Below are 20,768 nucleotides of genomic sequence, written 5' to 3' on the forward strand. Positions count from 1 at the left end.
AAATAACAGCAAAAACAGTCAAGGAAGTGTCTTACATATCTGATGTTTGCAAGAGAATGTGCTATAAGAATGTATTCTCATCCTGGGTTGTCATCCTCAGTAAGTATCTTTTCAATGACTTGCATAGGAGTATCAAATCCTCATTCATCACTCTCCTTATTTTCTTAGTACTGTTTGATTATCAGTAGTTGCACAGACAATTAGTAGTCACTATGTAGCTAAAATAAATTTGTTAATTTTCATATAAAGAAGTAGAAAGCTGTACATGTTCTTTATGGAACTTTGCATCAAATTGTACTGCATGCTCTATGTCACTCCCAGGTCACAGATAAAATGGTCCAGTGTGGAACAGTCCCATTACTTGGTCACAAAAGTAAAACAAATAAACTTCAGCAAGAGAGAAGATGAGGAATTATTCAGTATCTAGAACAGAACATTCTTTTCCTTTATCCTCGCATAAACAGACATCTTTTTTCAGGGAAGACTTACTGTGTTATTAGTCAGGATTTTTTAAATTGTGATTTGACAAACAGCTATGTTAAAGTCACTGAAAAATGTGTTTACTCAGAAAGAGCCCTTTAAATCTGAAGAATATTTGCCATGGACGTGTTTCCTTGGTGTGGACTACATGGCTGGTGACGTCATGCTTCCCGCAACATGCTTCATGTAGTGGAGCTTAAGGAGCGGCCACAGGGAGGTGGAACTCTAAGCAGTAGGCCATTCTGTTGGACTGAAAGCTGGTCACTCCCTATCACTTGATCCTTACCATAGAGATAACAAATAGGTACATTAGGCACTTTCAGCAAGAAGGAATGGCTTATAGGACTCTCACCTAGACCCTGGCTTTTGTCCACTCTGAAATGAATAGGCCATTTGGATAAAGTTAGTACTGCTATGAGGCAGGTCTGGCAGAGGAGCAAAAGGAAAACAAAAACTACTTCTTACAGGACTCAGACTATATGATATACTGTTGTAGGTAATATGACTAGCAATGGTGCATATTGTAATTTACCTTATTCTACATAATCTGCATTACACATCTTTTCTCACACACAGAGGAACTGTTTAATGTTAACAAACAAAATTCAACATTAATAATATTAATTAAAAACTATTTTATTGAAAATAAAATCTACATAGTAAACTTTGTCAATCCATTTTTCACAACAGCAATGTAATACCAACAATGAGTACCCTCTTATACAGTTAACCATATAAAACACAGTTTGTAAAAGAAAATTACAATATACCAAGACAAACATTTACAAATGATGTCATGGAAAGTTGTCCAGTTATAAAGTTATTTCTCTGCTGCATTTTTTGTACATAGCTGCACAAAAATATTCATACAAATTTTCTACAGTTAATGTGTATACACATCTATAAAACTATTCACAATTTATAGAATATATATCTATAGTACATTCTAGATTTCATTCTGTTAGCATGTTTTTTTTCAGCTTTATAAATTTCAGTCCAAACTTTTAAAATGAATGTCTTATCTTGTTAGGCATTACCAATTTTAATTCATCGCACTGTACTATATGAATAGGAAAATAGGTCCAGAGTATTCTAAGGTACAGAAAAACACAATTTACCTGAAAATTCTACATGGTGTTTTTTTAAAACAAAAAAGGAAACAAAAACAAACCAAAAACAAGTACCCCTTCAAAGAACTTCCTACAGCACTCAATTGTATTATGTGAGCATGTTTATACTTTATGGGTTTGCGACTTTTATAAATCCCAGGGTTCTGTCAAAAAAGTAAATTACATGCATGGCTAGAATTATCATAATCTGAGCCATTTATTCACGTGTTGTTTAAGCACATATGTGTTATGAATGCTGCATTAATGCAAAGACCTATCCCCTACCTGCACCCTTTTTCCTTTTTTATAGATATATTCATATTTCATCACACTCATCCAATCATTTTCTAGTTCTTTCATAAAAATAACAGACCTTCTCTAAACTCAGCTATCTTATTTCCTGTCACTGGCACCTCAGGGTTAATAGGACAGAGGTGTTACAGACAAAAGTGAAACACTGAGGATGTAACTCCTTAAACAGGCATGTGTACTATGGAAAGTGGTGTTACTGGCTGTACTTAAGCATACTGAATGACATCATCTTCAGTGTTATGACTCATACTCAGCTCGATTACTAAAATTACCGAATCCCTTACTGTCCAAACCATACTCCCCAAAACAAAGTTAAAAAAAAATATGCTGGGGTGTTGACTCTCACTTACACTTATCTTACTGTGATTACTTTCATGGTTGTACTACCAACACGTGGGAGGTACTCCCCTAACAGTAGTGCACATATGCACACACACCTACACCTGCAAACAAGTACAGATACATTTCTTTGTTGTCTATAAGCTCATCTGTCACTTTAATACTCAGATATTTGCGTATTTTCACTCATGGAAATGTAAGCATTCAGAGCAGTGTGTTGGATACGTTAGAATATGACATTCCATTTCTCAGCCATTTTACTTGCATCCAACATTAACTTAAGCTTGTGGATGCAAAATAATTGCACTTCTAACCAAAAGGTAATAATGCAGCACTACAAATGCTTGCAAAGAAATACAATTTAATTCTTATGTAAAATGCCTTCCACATTCTCAAAGTTGCTTAGATTTAAAAACATTAATTTTACTCCACAGTAAACTGCCATAATTTAAACCTCTATCACATTGTATTAAATGGATTCTGATATTACTGGCAGGTTAGTAAATTCCATGTAGCCCAGTATTTTAAACAATTTGACATCAAATAAACTAAAACTTGATGAAGTGCCAAATCTCTTGTATCTTCACCTGGATGCATGCAGTCTTTTTGAGAAAAAAAATATAAACAAAGAGGGAAATGACATAACGGACTTAATCTTTTCATTAGAATTAGAAAGTCCTTTGAACTATAGGGGCAGAAGGCTTGTTAATAGATGCTAACCCTGCCTGAACAAATGCACAAAGATCATGAAAAAGTGCCTGAACAAATGCACAAACATTTCAGGATCTGAACTCTTTACTGCAAAACAGAACTTGCAATGAACCAATGGACTCCGTGAGATTCAGTTCTTGTTTATGTGTTAACATCGCATTCATACACTATAAAGCCGGTAAGACATTTGCAGACCAATGTTTCTGAAAGACAAATACAATATGTCCACTAGTTTTGTTATGAAATCCATGTCTGTTATATTTATTTTAATAATTTTGTTTATTGGATTACTTTCATTGTCATCTGATGTCAGACTATATATACACTGTAGGTGATAAAAAACTCAATGTTTACTGATATTTACTGATATTGTTTAAAGCTGAATATACTAGATGGTGATATTAAACTTTTATGTGGAAAGTCTTAATTTTTTCAAATTAAATTTGTATTATGAAGTAGCTCTCAGTAGTGTTTTGCAGTAATGAAACACAAGAAAATAATTTAACTAAAGAAAGTGAGGCACTGCCTTCCTGTGCAGCTATAATGTTTTAAAATAACACACAGTAGTTTTTCAGGCATTGTTTTGCAATATCTACACTTTAAAAACATGATTTTATAGATTTTTTGTTCCTCTGCTTTCCAGTAATGAGTTTTGCATCCGATTTAGTCAAAATATCTGTTTTTTTTGAGTGGGAAGTCATTTCAGAACCTTTGTGGGGTTCATTCTCTGCTGACTGCTAGCGACTGTAACATAACCAGTTATACTCCTATGACTCAGAGAAGGTTGGTTGGAGACCATTGAAGGAGAACATTGTGTAGCCAGTTTATTTCTCTTGTCTAAGCACTCTCACATCTTGGTTTCGCTGTCTAAGGGCTTCTCATTTTCGTTTTCCTGAGAGATCAGCTGATAAGGCTTTTTCATTTCATTCTCCTCCACAACTGAGTTGCCCATTTCAGGATCTGAACTCTTTAGTTCATGCCGGGACAGGTGTGCAACTATACCTGCTCCAAGTGAGTCACCCAGCACATTAGTTGTTGTTCTTAGACGATCCCTGCAAAAGACAATATATTTAATGATATTTCACATTAACTATGTAAACTACGAGCTAAAGACATGCATACAGCTTTTCATGTAGAAGCAAATCATTATGACAAACAACAGAGAAAAATAACCTCACATTTATTGGCTGTCATGATTCGCCTATTGTGTGATAATGCAGAAACATCTGCAGGCATGGATTACTGTATGCTTACAGCTGTGCAGCAGTGATTTGCCTTGTATTTACAATAGCTTACACCAAAGCTTTCCTAAAAGGGCTTGAGTCCCAACCGCTCAAAGAGCACTGTCTCAAAGTCAGAGATTTGGGCTTTTTGTATCTCATGTAGGCTGTCGCTCACACCTGAAACTGAATATGGGTTTTGGCAAATAGCTGCCACACCTTACCAGAACAATTATTAGAGTTTGAGTGAATTAATTGAGGCAGACTTAGAAAGGGAGTGGGTGGTGGTGGGATTGTAGATTAGGGCAGTGACTGTGAAGGGGTTTTAGGTTTAGGGAACAAGAGAGGAGTTTTAGTATTATGGAGTGGGAGGGGAACTTTAGGGTTAGGCAGGTGGTGGAGTGTTAGGAAAAGAGAGAGAGAACTTGGGTTAGAAATTGGGTGAGAGTTTTTTGTTAGAGTTAGGTCTCTGGTGGGGCTATCCAGTTTTATAGGGTTGAGTGATAGGAGGACTAAGTATTTACAGGAGATTGGGCTGGTGGGAGTTAAAGTATTTGCTTTTTCAAGCAAGTGGCAGCAAGTGGTATCACAAGTTAGTAGCAGGTGAGCACTTGTAGTAGACCCTTATATAAATATGAGTTTCTAAGCTGGAAAGAGAAGAACTATGAAATTAGAATTCTGAATCCTGATACCTGATTTTTCTACTTTTGATGCTATAAAACGAACCTCAACTATTGCATTAATGCACTGTTCAGTTAATGTACTTATAGACTGAAGAAGCTTGAAAATATGAATAATGAACTAAACGTGTTTGCAATAGACATGTTTTTCTGGCAATACAAAAATACTATATTTGTTGATGGACATCAGAAATATACATATACATTGGATAAGATTAATTACACTAAAACTTTAATAGCAATATTTTCCATGAAGTGTTCAGACATATTTCTGCAGAAAAGAAAATGAAAACCTCAGTATTTAGTTTGGAATAGGTCCCTGATCATGCAGACTGCCTCAATATACAATTTACAACAGAAAATCAGTCTGTGTGTGTGTTTCATGAGCTGCTATTGCCCATCTCTGCTACATCCTTGGAGCTTATTCTGAGATCATGACAAACAAAAAACGGAACATCTGCTTTCTGTTCATACATCTAACAGTTTATATTAGTAAACTCTGCTATGCTTGTGTACCAACTGCAGCAATATGTCAGTTTCATCCTGCAGAGACACATTTTCAACTGCAAGTTTCAGGTGGAATGCTTTATTTTTGATTATATGCATTTTATTTGCAGATTCATTAAAAGCACAGCAAAAAATAGTCACCTGTACTTCTGAAGAATGACACCCTACTGTTTACCCATTACCCGTTTTGATAGTAAATGTAAAATAACGACATATATTTCCTATGAGATCATTCTGTGGTAAGTGGCCACGTTAAACTGAGACGTTGATTCTTAGATTCATTTACAAAGTCATAGATATTCCAAGGCAATTGAGTCTTATGACCCTAACCCTATCTAAGCATAAGCTTGACCAATGAATGAAAAATAGTAAATTAATCCTGGGTCTGGCCCCCATGTCTCTGACAGACAGAGGCAGACAGTATTTCCCAAACTACCATACCCTTCCCTATAATGTCTTGACATTCCTAACGTACTCCCCTAAATAAACTGCCATGATAAATATGGACACAAATGGGCTGGATTGCAGTGCTAAGCATATAAACACTGGTGGCCATTAGCCTAGTGTATAACTACGAACCTATGCGCCAGTTTTAAAGCATTTAGCTTTTGTATGATGTCAGCATGGGCTATGGTGTTAAAGGTCTTAGCCAGGTCAAGATATGCAGTGTGTACCACATGACCACCGTCAACCACTTCCACAGTCCTGCAGATTCAATAGACATGATTTATCCTTCACAATGTCAAAGTGTTGGGAGTGAAATATAGGAAGATTCTTGGTATTGTAGTTTATGAGGTCAGGACTAATATATGACATGACTTTGTAGATTAAGCTTGTATGTCTGATAGGTCTTTAATTGCCTGGGTTAGTCATAAGGCCACTCTGCAGTGCAACACTCATTAGGGACGAAGCCAGTAGCTAAACTTAGGTTAAACAGTTTAAGGAGGGGGTATGCAAGGGTATGTTTAAAACCATTAAACACCTAGGTATGTTGTCAGATTCCATGAATGAAGTATTTGCGGTCTTGGTTAAAACTTTCAGTAAATGATCTTTAGGGATAATTGGGGAAGCAAGGGATTCAGGTATTTCAGGGCTTTGGATAGAAGTCTCAGTGGTGAAGTTGGTACTAAATATGTTTGCAAGTATGTTGACAATATATATATTCAGTCAAAGAAGTTCAGAGCAATGTTGGGTATTGTTTCTTAGTTTTATAACATAACTGAGGAATGATTTATAATTATCTTTGGTTTCAGAGGCCAGCCTAAATTCATGGGCTCCTTTAGTGGACCTGATAGTATTTTTTTTTCATTTTTTTTATGTTTTCTTGAGAAGAGTGGTTAGGGATCTGCTATCTAATTTAATGAGTTTCTTTCTTTTGTTGTAGAGTTTATTTATGATAATGGATCACCATGGTAGTTTACTTTTCAATTTCCTACTGTACTTGGTCCTAGTAGGGACTGCTAACTATGCATTTTTCTAAAAGGATGTGCAATTCCTTAGTGAAGACTGCCGCTGTATCACCGCTGTATCAGTCAAGGGTGGTGCATTGATAAGCTGATAAGTAATATCTGGTGTTTCATAACAGAGTAGGCAGAGGCTGGCATGCCTGCAGTCCTTAAATTCAGTGGGGTTCACTGTACGGGCTTTTGGTAGTTTAAAGGATATCACAAATTTGCAGCCAGGCTTCACTTGGGAAGCAAATACCAAGGGATTGGTGCAAGAGATGTCCACATTTGGAAGAATGAGGTCAGGCTGTGTTTAGCAACCACTCAACTGACTTTTTGTTTATTAAGTTTAAGAATTTTTAGCATGTCATATGTTGTAGGTACAAGTGTCTCAGTTTATTGAAGGGTAGTTAATGCCACCCAAAATAATGGAGTTTTTGCTAACAGGGAGATTATTTGTAACGCTGAGGAATCTTATGTGGTCATAAGAGGACAAAGGAAGTGTTCTGTAACAAGCTATTAGTTGATAAATAATCATATATGGAGACTTCACCACAGTTGCCATTGGGTCTGAAAACATTAAAATCACAAACCCAGGTATAGCTGGAGTGCTTCCTTTACATTTAAACCATGTGTCAGTAACTATACAGACAATGACAATCACAGCTTCACCTCAGGCTTTGTCCCTACCGAATGGCACACTGTTACAATCATCCCTCTCCACAAAGGAGGAGCACCTACAGACACTGGGAACTTTTTCCTCATTAGCCTGACAAGTCTGATATGCAAAGCTATGGAACACATCATCATGGACCTAATAAACAAAGATATAGGGAACCTCCAAACTCTGGATTCCACACAGTTTGGTTTTGTGAAGGCTAGATCATGCCTACTCAACCTGGTTGACTTCTTTGAGTCAGTCACCAGAGCTGTGGATGAAGGCAAGGTAGTTCATACAGCCTACCTTGATCTGGCCATGGCCTTTGATACCATTCCCCACTCAGGAATCATAGAAAAACTCACTAAGCTACGTATCAACCCCTACATCACTAGGTGGGTTGCAAACTGGCTCACAGATAGAACCCACAGTTTGAAAGTAGCTGACTTCAAGTTAGACTGTCAACCAGTCATGAGTGGAGTCTCACAGGGTTTGGTCCTGGGCCCTCTCCTGTTTGGTATCTACTTCCCCGAAGTTCAGGCCAACACAAAGGGACTCTGGCTGACAAAGTTCACAGATGATTGCAAGTTGGAAGCCATCATTAACTCCCCAAGTGATGTTGACATCCTACAGAAAGGCCTCACTGAGACCAATGACTGGTGTCAGAACCATGGCCTTAAGCTCAATGCTAAAAAATGTGTTGTCATCTCCTTTGGGGAAAACCTGGTTCCCATGAAGTCCCTCTACTCTTACCTCATTAGGCCAATCATTGAGTACAATGCACCATTTGGCATGTACCTCACTAAACACCTACAACAACTGGAGAGGCCACAAAAATACCTCACAAAGAGGATCTTAGGCCTTAAACACTTGTCCTATATGGACAGACTCAAAAAACCCCAACTATTCTCTGTCTCATATCGCCTACTTAGAGGCGATCTCTGCTTGACTTACAAAGCCATGTCTAACACAGCCCTGTTAGAAATGCTACATCTAAAGAAATCCAAATCCCTACGCACTACACACTCCAGAGACATCAACCTCATTACCACAATCAACAGAACAAGCTGGAGGGACAGGTTCATAACCCAGAGACTGCCCATGCTATGGAATTGACTTCCCATACATGTCAAGTGGAGTGCCTCACTGCCTGTCTTCAAGAGAAATCTTGATGAGTGGATGGGAAATAGAAAATCCACCCCGGGATCACTCCAGTGGCTTTACTCAACAGAGGCACTGGGAACTAAGGTTGTGTGACACGATGCCAGGGTAATCCTATGGGCTAGGCTTATAAACGCCCCAGGGCCATTAGCCTAGTACACACCTATGAACTTATGAACCTATGACAATACCAGAAATTTAATATAGTATATCCCACACCATCATATATTTACTTTTTCCCTTATATTTCATTTATTTATATTTTGTTTTTGTTAACATTGTAGTTTAATAACCAAATGTAATAGAGAGTAATCACAGGAAAAGTATGACTAAAAAACCAAAAGCAATGCTGAGGAAAGAATCTAACCAGAACACCAGTGAGCTTGAAATGTAAACCAACAGCCAGTATATAAATAATATGCAAAAAATATTATTTAGCAACAAGTTAAGCCCTTTTGTCCCAAAGAATCTAGGGACTTCTTCAGACCTACTGCCTTTTCTAAAAGCATCCACTTAAAGAGTAGGCAATACATTAATTAGTACATCACATGACTACAAATCCTCAATTAATACTTAACCAATAAACATTTAAAACAGTTATAAAAATATATCTGTGACTAAGTAGTAAAAAACACACATCTAAAATGAAGAAGAAACTACAATGTCAAAATAAAACAAAAGCAATGTTAAAGAGAGAATCCAACCACAACATCACAGAGCTTGAAATGTAAACTAACAGCCAGCATATAAATAATATGCAAAAAAATGTATTTAACAAGTTAAACGCTTTCATTCCAGTGAATTCAGGGACTCCTTCAGAACTACTGGCTATTCTAAAAACCTCCACTTAAATCGTGGGAAATATGTTAATTAGTACATCACATGACTACAAATCATCAATTGATACTTAACCAATAAAAAATTAAAAGAGTTATAAGAAATATATCTGTAAGTAAGTAGTAAATATAGTGGACCATACTGCGATGTTATAGTAATAGCAAGACCCCTTATTACAAAACAGTAAAAAACTCAATATTAAAATATAAATATATATTACAATACCTAAATTCTTAAGTAGTAACAAATTTACAGTTTAGCTGCTCTTAATTTGAGTATACTGTTCAGAGAGATCATGTCATTTAAACCAGGGCGGAACTTGTATCTAGCTTTAATTGCCATAATAATTCATGATATTCTAGCTTACTTTCCCAAGGGTCACCCATAGGATTTAATGGTACTATTTAAAATAAAAAATAAAAATAATTTATTACCTGTACAATTTAACTTATGTTTATAGAGTGCATCGTTTTCATTACTATGCTCCAAATCATATACAGTATGTGCTCACAAACATGCTTTTTTAGAGCACATTCAGTTTTCCTAATATAAAATGAATGTCAGTTGTCACAAAAAGCAATGTATACAACTTCTTTTGTGTTACAATTACGTGTGGTGTAATTTTATTTCCTGGAGGATGGTATTTAATTTCAAAGAACGTTCTTGGTATATGTTTTTACACTGTTGTAGGACCCACATTTAATCATGCTCTTAGGTTCTCTTTGAGAGTTTGCAGCAATACTTGTTGAATTATATCTCTCTAATCTTTCTTTGATATTTAAGTGTCTTTTATAAGTGAACTGTGGACCCATATGGAAAATGTTCTTTATTTGATCATCACCTTCTATAAGTCTCCAATTATGTGTCAAAATCCATTTAACGGAGTTAGATCCTGGGCAATATTTAATACACATAGCATATTCAAACTCTTTGGACTTGGTTACATTAAGGTTTTTATTTGCAATTTCCTTCCCTAATATGGAATAACATTTCTCATCTCTTTCTAGAATCACTTGATCTTTAATTTCATTTAACAGTAATGGCAGATAGCCTCTATGAATAAACATATGTAAAATATTTTTTTATTTCTATGAGGAATTGTTCCCGATTTGACACTATTTATGAAATTTGAACCATTTGTCCTTTTACCAGGCTCTTTTTTTTTATAATATGGAAAGTTACTGCAAAAATGCAAAAAATTATTTGAGTAAGTGGGATTACAGTATAAACCAGATTCAAAAGTACATGTGTTTATATTTTTAGTTAAAGTCACATCCAAATAATTAATAGTTTTTAGTGATTGACTGTATGTAAATTTCAAAAATTCTGTAGTAGAATTTAGAAAGGTTACAACGTTTTCAAGTTCAGTTTCACTGGCTTTCCAGTTGATAAAAGTGTCATCCAAAAAGCATAAAAAGTGGCAATCTTGCATATATAATCAGTGTTAAATACATCATTTTGTTTCCAGTACCACAGGACAATATTTGCATATAGGGCACAGCTGCAGCCCCCATAGCTACACCTTTAATTTGTTTATAAAAATACCCCCTCAAAGTAAAGAAAATTATTGCTTAACACTAACTCCATGAAATCCACCAGTATATTAATCTCACCATTTTGTGCTATGTTTCTTTGGATAGATGCTTTCCTAAACCATAAAATGCCAATATGGTGTGGGATACAGGAAAACAAGTGAACAATGTCAATCATAAGTAGTATCCAGCCATTATTATATAATTCCTGTTTTATGTGCCCCAAGAATATTTATGAAAATATATGGGAATGTCTATAAAAGCTGCTTTAAAGTTCCACCTACAAATAAGGCCAGGGGATGAGTCTTGGAGCTGGATGCAGCTACAGGAGGACGCAAGGGGGATTTTATGAATTCTTATGAACTTTGGGGATACCAGTGATAACTGGTATTATAGGTAAAAAAGATTTAATGTTCCAAATTAAGACTATTAATTATAACAACGTGCTGAAGAATATTGAGGAGACTGAGACTGGTCGTATTAAAAATAGGAAGTTTAAAAAGCTGATTAGGGATGAACATGAATATCTAAATGCGACAGCTTACCCTATTCTCAAGTTAAAGAATTTGGATTTGTTGACTTGTTTTCCAGCATCCCACACCATACTGGCATTGAATAGTTTAGGGAAGCATGTAAAATTAAGAGCAACTAATCTATGAATTTCTTACTATGTAAGAATTTAGATATTGTAATACATATTTATATTTTTAATATTGAGATTTTTAGTGCTTTGTAATAAGGGGTCTTACTATTACTGTAATGTCACAGTATGGTCCACCATATTTACTAATTGTTCACAGATATATATTCTATAACTGTTTTTAACTTTTATTGGCTAAGTTCTTATTTGATGAGTTGTAGGCATCTGATGTACTAATTAATGTACGTCCTACTATTTAAGTGGAAATTTTTAGAATAGCCAGTAGTTCTGAAGAAGTTCCTGGATTCATTTTGATGAAAGTGCTTAACTTGTTGTTAAATAATTTTTTTTTGCATATTATTTATAGGCTGGCTGTTGGTTTACATTTCAAGCTCTGTGGTGTTCTGGTTGGATTCTCTCCTCGGCATTACTTTTGGTTTTTTAGTCATACTTTTGCCATGATTGCTGTCTATTACATTTGATTATTGGTGTGTTACTTGAGAGCCAAGCTCCATGCAGTCACAGGAGCTGTTTGCTAACTCTGACGCTGAACTCAGTTCATTGCCCAGTTATGTGTCGATACCACCACAACAAAACATGGAGGGGGATTTTTTAATTGCTTATTCCAGCTACAACAATGACACAATGTACATCTAACATTATGATTAATGGTTGTTCTAGTGGTATGAACTATGCGACAGCCCTGAAAAAAGGTATTATAGATATACCCTGTAACTATAGAGTGGTACAGTCTAATATGGCTCCTTCCACAGCAGAACGGAAACCTGCTACATTTATTATTGCTGGTAATGATCAAGGTCCTATAAGTGTATTATTGGAGTTGACTGAACGGAATATTGATCTGGATTTTAATATGTGGCTCAAGGATTCATTTATGGATGTTACATGGACTGATCCTGTGCAATAAGTAAGTCTTACCTTGGACAAACAGTTAAAGCTATTTGAGAAAAAGCTTTTTAGAATCAAACCATTTCAGTTAGACAATGTATATTTGAAGGAGTGTGCGACATGCCAAAGAATTCCTAATGGGCTAAGGTTTGGGAAGCTTCCAAATGGCATTGTACAAGATACAGGTTTATTTAGTGGACTGCTAGCAGCATTCGATGAATGTGGTTTAAAAATACTCAGGATCCTTATCAGATTCAACAAAAAGGAGATGGGCAAGTTGCTTGTGGAAATTAATGAACCTGATGCAACCCTTAAAAAAGATTTAATGCTCCAAATTAACACTATGCTGAACACATGCTGAAGAATGTTGAGACTGAGATTGGTCATAGTAAAAATAGGAAATGTAAAAAACTGATTAGGGATGAACATGAATATCTAAATGGGATAGCGTATCCTATTCCCAAGTTAAAGAATTTAGATTTTTCTTTAGATTACACTAATGACCATAATGATGTAACCTGTCAGAGGGGTTCTAATCCTAACAATAGGATTCAACACCAATATGAGGATACCAACTTGCATTCTGCTGTTAATACTGCAAATTTTTTTACAACCTGGGTAGTTAGATCCACCTCACCAGTCCCAGAGAGTGGCACAGAAAGGAATGGACACACAGATGGGGTCCAACAGGACCTTCACACAATGCCATGCCAAACACAACAATTATCGAAAGAGACAAGGATGTTTTTAAATGACTGTAATGATAACTGTGTAGCTCCCAATATACACAGATATTTGTCCTTTAATTCATCTATTAATTTTATTTATTGTGTTATTTTGGAACACCAAGGTTTTAAAAGTTTTAATTATAGTTGTAAACCTATTCGTGAGTTACATTTTTCACTTTTTAGAATTTACATTTGTTCCCCAAATTTCTACAGACATAGCTGATATTTTGTTAGAGTTGAAATTACATGTTAGAAAAATTAAACCTTAAGGTATTTTTTCAAGAATGTATGCGTATGACCCCACAACCAAACACATTTTCTAGAAGTGCTACTTTTAATCCCCCACTACACCCTACTCTGCTGTTATTTGAAAGACTGTGTGAAAAAGATATCAGGAAACTGTTTAGTGAAAAGAAGGGTATTAATAAGAATAATTTGACCAAAGAAGAATGGTCTCTTATGAATAGCTTATGTCCCAACTGCGAGCTTAGAATTAAGAAGCTGGACACAAGACTGGAATTGTACTGACGGATGCCATAGACTATGTAGCTAAAATGTATGAACAACTTAATAATAAAGCCTGGTACTTCAGGACGTCTAAAAATGAAATAAATATTTTTTTACCATAAACTTGACTGGTATCTACAAGACCTGTTTGATCAATGACTGATTGATTGCTAGCTTTACAAACTTTCAAGTGTTAATAAACCTATAATACTAGCTATCCTTGGCATCCCCAAAGCCCATAAAAATTCACAAAATCCTCCCTTGTGTCCTGTTTTAGCTACATCTGTCTTCAAGACTCATCCCCTGGCCTTATTTCTGGATAGAGCTTTAAAGCAGTTTGTACAGAAATTCCAATATACCTTGAAGGATTCATGGGATTTCTTGGGGTCCAGTAAACAGAATTATATAATAAGGACTCAATACTAGTTACAATTGACACTGTAACATCCCACACCATATTGGCATTGAATGGCTTAGGGAAGCATGTATGTAGAGTAACATAGCACAAACTGGTGAGATTAATATGCTGGTGGATTTCATGGAGTTGGTGTTAAACAAGAATTTTCTTTACTTTGAGGGGGAATTTTATAAATAAATTTCAGGTGTAGCTATGGGGGTGGCATGTGTGCCCTGTGATGATAGGAGGTACTGTCAGCCATGCAGGTGAAGTAGGGCAGTGGATGTATGATGTGTGCCAGCACATCTAGCTGGAATTTTGTAAATAATTACATGCCATTTTTATATCAAGCTGATTTGTACAATTGCTTGTGCTGACAATGTATTTGTGAGCTCTGCTTGTGTTAACTGTGTTAAAATGTATCAATAGTGCACTCTGCTGAAATGAAGAGAAATGTACATGTATTATGGTAACTGAATTAAATATATATGTTTTAGTAGAGGACACTAGCACAGTAAAGGTTAACCAGCTAGTTTATTTTATGAAAAATAATGGAAATATAAATGAGCTGTTAAACCATTAAAAGGCACCCACAGTGCTGAATGAGACTGGAGATGGTAGGTCTGGGAGCAGTCATTATCTGTTAGTTTTTGTAAAGAAGGGGGAAGTGTTGTAAATGTTTCTGGTTTCTAGGCACTGCCATAAAAGCTCTAAATGCGTATTGTAGCAATCTGCTAAAAATCCTGTCTCGAACTTCAAAAGGTGATATTGTGGGAACCTAGAGTCAGGTGACCAGATGAGGTTATTCTGTAAGTCATCTTGGATATTATATTTTACAGGGGGTAATCTCAGAATATTGAGTACTCTGTTTGGAAACCTGCCTAGAAATACCCTCACCCACAGCATCTTGCCTTGTGGTAGTAAGTAACTTAACCAGGGAACAGTGATTCTTTTAGATTTGGTCAGGAATATAGTGAAGCTTAGTTTAGATATTGTTTTTCTTTATTTGTCTGAGTCTGTCCATCAATGTTTTTTTCAATATTTCCTGTGATCCAAACTCTGTGGTTTACTGTGAATATATATTCAGTATTTTCATGCTCTTTTATTATTTATTATTAAATATATTTAAAGCGTTTATTGTGGCTGGTCCTTGTAGGAAGTATCTAACTTTTGAGAGTACTCATATTTATTTGGTGACACTGTGTGAGCCACTCCAGAACACGTAGTTATCTTGGTCAACTACTACCATTTGCATTAGTAGTAATATTGCACCGTATAATTGTAGGAGCCTTATAGTAACTGACTGGTGGCAGTGAATCTACCTTACAGTCTGGTCAAAGCTGGTAGAGTGTGTAATCTGTGCCAACCTTTCCAAGGTGTGTGTGTGTGTGTGTGTGTGTGTGTGTGTGTGTGTGTGTGTGTGTGTGTGTGTGTGTGAGCTACTTAGAGAGCAGGGACATGAAGCACTGGGTTCACATAGAGGGTGCTGGAGGACTTGGCTTGGCAGCTGAAGACCTATCCCTATAGCTGTACCAGTGGGGAGGGGAGTCTTATTGGGGATCTGTAGGGAGACAGATATAGAGACATAAAAAGTAAATATCCTCTCTCTAAGCACAAAACTGTCAGTGAAAAGCTTTCAGGGATTGAAGGGGTAGATCCCTGAAAGCGCTTACCACTGTTTTGTAAGGATTTATTCTTTGTAACTTTGTTTTTTATTTTTTCTTTATTTTGTAACAAATTTCCCAGCTGTGGTACTGTCAGTGCTCTTGCTTTTGTTAGATATAGAGGCATCCAGACCCAATGCTGAGTGTGCTCCTGTGTCTGCTCTTAAGGAAAATTGTACTTGATGTACAGAGGTCTGTATCTGGAAATACTGTGTGTATTTATTTGTATTCCAAGTGCATGTCCCTCTCCAGTGTCAGTGGTGAAGATTCAGGCTCCTTGATTACTGGCCCAGCATGTGGATGACACATATTGGTGGCCATCACATATTGGTAGCAGTGGTGGGCATCGCACGCCCCTATATGCAAATACTGTCCTGTGGTACTGGGAACAAAATTATGTCTTTAAAAATTATTATATGCACAAGATTTCAACTTTTTTATGATTTTTGGATGACAATTTTATCATCTGGAAAGCCAGTGAAACTGAAATTGAAAACTTTGTTACATTTTTAAATTCTACTACAGAATTTTTGAACTTTACATATAGTCACTCACTAACAACTATTAATTATTTGCATGTGACTTTAAAAATATAAACACATGTACTTTTGAATCTGGTTTATACCATAAGCCTATTTACTCAAATACTTTTTACAGCAACCATCCGTATTATTAAAAAAAGAGCCTGGTAAAGGGACAGATGGTATGAATTTCACGAATAGTTTCAAATAATGAACAATTCCTCAAAGAAATAAAAAGCGTAATAGATATGTTTATTCATAGAGGATATTCTCCATCCATGTTAAATGAAATTAAAGATGAAGTGATTTGCAAAAATACATGAAAAATTGTATCCCATATTAGGGAAAGGAATTGCAAATGAAAATCTTAATATAACCAAGTCCAAAAAGTTTGAATATATTATGTGTATTAAATATTGCCAAGGCTCTAACTCTGTTAAATGGATTTTTACCCATAACTAGAGACTTATAGAAACTGATGATCAAATAAAGAACATTTTGCAGATGGGTCCACAGCTCACTTATAAAGGACACTTAAGAGTAAATATCAAAGAAAGATTAGAGAGATATAATTCAACAAGTATTGCTGCAAACTGTCAAAGAGAACCTAAGGGAATGATTAAATGTGGGTCCTGCATACAGTGTAAAAACATATACCAAGAAAGTTCTTTAAAATTAAATACCATCCCCCAGAAAATAAAAATACCACACATGTAACTGCAAAAGAAAAGGAGCTGTATACATTGCTTTTTGTATTGCATTAATTTTACATGGGAAAACTGAATGCGCTCTAAAAAAGCATATTTATGAGCACATATATGATTCAGAGCATAGTAATGAAAACAATGCACTCTATAAAGATAAGTTAAATTGTACAGGTAATACATTATTTTTTTATTTTATTTTAGAAGTAGTACCTATAAATCCTCGGTGTGACCTTTGGGAAAGCAAGCTAGAATGTCATGAATTATTATGGCAATTAAAGCTAGATGCAAGTTCTGCCCCTGGTTTAAATGACATGCTCTCTCTGAACAGTGTATTCAAATTAAGAGCAGCTAAACTATGAATTTGTTACTGCTTAAGAATTTAGGTATTGTAATATATATTTATATTTTCAATATTGAGTTTTTTAGTGTTTTGTAATAATGGGTCTTACTATAACATCACAGTAAAAAAGTAATGTCTTTCGGCTTTTCCTGGTTAGGGGTCACCACAGCAAAACTCCGGTTCTGCTTATGACAGGCAGTGGATTTTTACGGTGCTGAGTTGCCAGCCCGATGCCCAACCTTCAAAGAAGGCACATCCATTCACGCACGCACCTACCTACATGTCTTTATGCATCACTTGACCATGGGGAGGACATGCAGACTCCACACAGAAGATGCTCCAGCCGAGAAATGAACAGGAGAACCTCTTGCTGTGAGGCACCAACACGAACCACTGCACCACTGAGGCACAAAGTATGGTCCCCTATATTTACTACTTATTCACAGATATATTTTTATAACTGATTTAAATGTTTATTGGTTTAGTATTAATTGATGATTTGTAGTCATGTACTGTACTAATTAACGCATTGCCTACTATTTAAGTGGAGGTTTTTAGAATAGCCACTAGTTCTGAAGAAGTCCCTGGGTTCATTGGTACGAAAGAGCTTAACTTTTTTTTTTTAGTATTATTTATATGGTGGCTGTCAGTTTACATTTCAAGCTCTGTGGTGTTCTGGTTTAGTCTCTCTTTGGCATTGCTTTTTTTTTGACATTGTAGTTTCCTATTCATTTTAGATGTGTATTTTTTGCACTTTTAGCTTTTAATCTCCTAACTCCAGAATCAGGAACAGTACTATTGATTTATAAAGTCAATAAAATGAATGAAAATGAATCAATAGCTTGCCTTCTGAAATCAATGAAGTATATATCTGTAATGACTGCCATTATTTCCTGACTGTCAGTGTCATCCATTACATATTTTTTAAAAAAACTAACCAAACAAACAAAAAAATTTCAGCCAAGATCAAGGATGTCTCTGAAAATCAGACAAGAACTAGTGTTTGTTTTGTGAGTGGGTATAGTGATATCAGTTTATCAGAGGTCAGATTTTTACTTTTTGACCGGTTTACTTTAAGTGAGCAGAACAGTAGTTTTACAAGGAAAATGGAGGTTGGGTTTGAATTCCAAATGACAGCTAATATTATCCTTTCACTTTTATGATACTGTCAGTGCTTAAGTAGACTTTCTATTTATATTTGTGTATTTGCAATTTGACCTGAATATTTTTGCATCTATTGGTATCTGTGTTGCTGTATTACTATATTTATTGTTTTTTGTGATAGTAGTGGATTTTGCTTTGATATTAATCTTTTATAGTCATTTTTTTGGTGTTTGATGGTTGATTTATTTCATTTGTTTTTAAACAATGGGGCAGATTCAGGAAAGGGCTGCCATCAGCAACAATCCCTAAGTGAGACTATTAAAGCTGATGGCAGACCTTTCTTATTTAACAGCGGGCCTTGCAGTGATCCTAAACTATGTGTAGGATCACTGTGGTGGGCTGTCTCCTTGGCTGAGATATATACTACTGACTGAGGCATTCCAGGGGAGAGGGCTATGCTAATTAGTCATATGTTAGTCCTCTGAAATGCTCATGGTAAGGCATTTAAGCATCTGAGATCACTAGACTGCATAGGTTGGCTCGACCCAGCCAAATTAATTAACTCAAATAAATGTTCAGATTAATTTATCACTGTCAATGGGTGAGATAACATTAGAGGTAAGTGCTGTGGGCAGGTAGCGTTGGGGTGTCTCTACATATATATATATATATATATATATATATATATATATATATATATATATGCCTGTGGCCGTATATGTGAGTGTGTGCAAAGAGATAAGGGGTCTCAAATGTGTGTGTGTGTGTGTGTCTGTGTGTGTGTGTGTTTGAGGGTGAGTATGTGTGTATGTGTGTGTGTGTGTGTGTGTGTGTGTGTGTGTGTATGTGTGTGTGTGTTTGAGTGTGAGTATGTGTGTGTGTGTGTGTGTGTGTGTGTGTGTGTGTGTGTGTGTGTGTGTGTGAGTGTGAGTATGTGTGTGTGTGTGTGTGTGTGTGTGTGTGTGTGTGTGTGTGTGTGTGTGTGTGTGTGTGTGTGTGTGTGTGTGTGTGTGTGACTGTGTGGTGCAGTAAGGGGTTTAGTTAGTAATAGATAAGCTATGTTTGTGTATGTGTGTATAGTTAAACAGCCGAGCATGTCTGTTACTGCGATTAAAAGGGGGACTGTTTGTGTGTAAATGAATGTGTGAATGTGTGTGCTATATGGTGGAGTTATATTTTTGAGGATAATATTTAGTATAATATTTAGTTTGCTGTTTTTAATGCATGTTCCCTTTATAGGTCCTGAAGTAGATGTGGCTTGGTTTCTGTACTTAAGATGATGTAATCAGACTATACATATTTTGGATGAAGCAATCAACACTTTAAGTCTTTTGGATATTTATACTTTGGTTTGTATAAGATACTGTATACCATTTTTTTTGGGGGGGGGTCCAAGGTGAAGAAGTTATGTAATATGGAGCTATCTATTATCCAGCTATCTACTTTTTTTTCCTTACTGCAAACCATGAAGCCCAACAGAGCAACAGGAACCCATGAACCTATCCCAGTGGCTTAATGGATAATTCATTAGCATCCTAAGCTAGGGATTGTGGGTTGGGTGCCATCTATGTGGCATAATTTTCTCTAGCAGTTGGTGAAGAAGGTTAAGGATGTTAACTGTAGTGCCTGTGGTACATGGTTTTATTGCTTTAGCCCTCATTTGCTTACTGTGTGATCTTGAGCAAGTCACTTAGCCAGATTGTTCTTAGGGGCAACTGGGAATTATGCTAAGCTCTTCAATGGTCCCTGGACTGCAAGCTTAGTAACTACTGGCTTCTCGGAGAAAAATGAAATTTAACTGGAATTTCTTGTGCTAAATATTAGTTATTCTTTACACTTACAATCTATTACAGTAGACTTTTAAAGACTGATTGTATATAAATCAACATGTCTGGGAATGGTCATTCTGCCAACGTACAAGAGATACTGCATTTTTTAGTTAATAGCCACATGTTTTATGTGTATGAAAACTATGGAAGATACAAGAAGTGTGTAGGGCAACTGTGGTATTAGTGAGTAATTTTCAAACGGATGTGATTGTTATCTCCTAGGACTCAGAAAAAGACTTATTGCTCATGCTATCTACCCAAAGCAGGTTGGTCAGTTTACAACAACAACAATGAGAAAATGCAATTTCACAGCAGCTATGGCTGGAATGAGAAAGACTTCATTACTGGTTCATTAACATTCTCTGAACCACACGTTAGTGTTGTCAGACTGGAACTTGCTTGTGCTCTCCCTAGCAGTCCATGCATCACTT

The 20,768-nt window shown here is 36.0% G+C and overlaps 1 protein-coding gene across 2 annotated transcripts in view; it reads right to left on the bottom strand.

Moving 5' to 3' along the window:
* Positions 1–1,095: 1,095 nt before the first annotated feature.
* SLC1A3 (solute carrier family 1 member 3) overlaps positions 1,096–20,768 on the bottom strand; it is a 647,480-nt gene continuing 627,807 nt past the window's right edge. For both annotated transcript variants that reach the window (XM_044069958.1, XM_044069960.1), the window contains exon 10: positions 1,096–4,003. In XM_044069958.1, the coding sequence (XP_043925893.1) occupies positions 3,799–4,003 (205 nt within the window). In that variant the 3' untranslated portion in view covers positions 1,096–3,798. The remainder of the gene's footprint in view (positions 4,004–20,768) is intronic.

Source organism: Protopterus annectens, chromosome 1.part0 (assembly GCF_019279795.1).
Source record: "Protopterus annectens isolate FY-2018-M chromosome 1.part0, PAN1.0, whole genome shotgun sequence".
Lineage (NCBI taxonomy): Eukaryota > Metazoa > Chordata > Ceratodontiformes > Protopteridae > Protopterus > Protopterus annectens.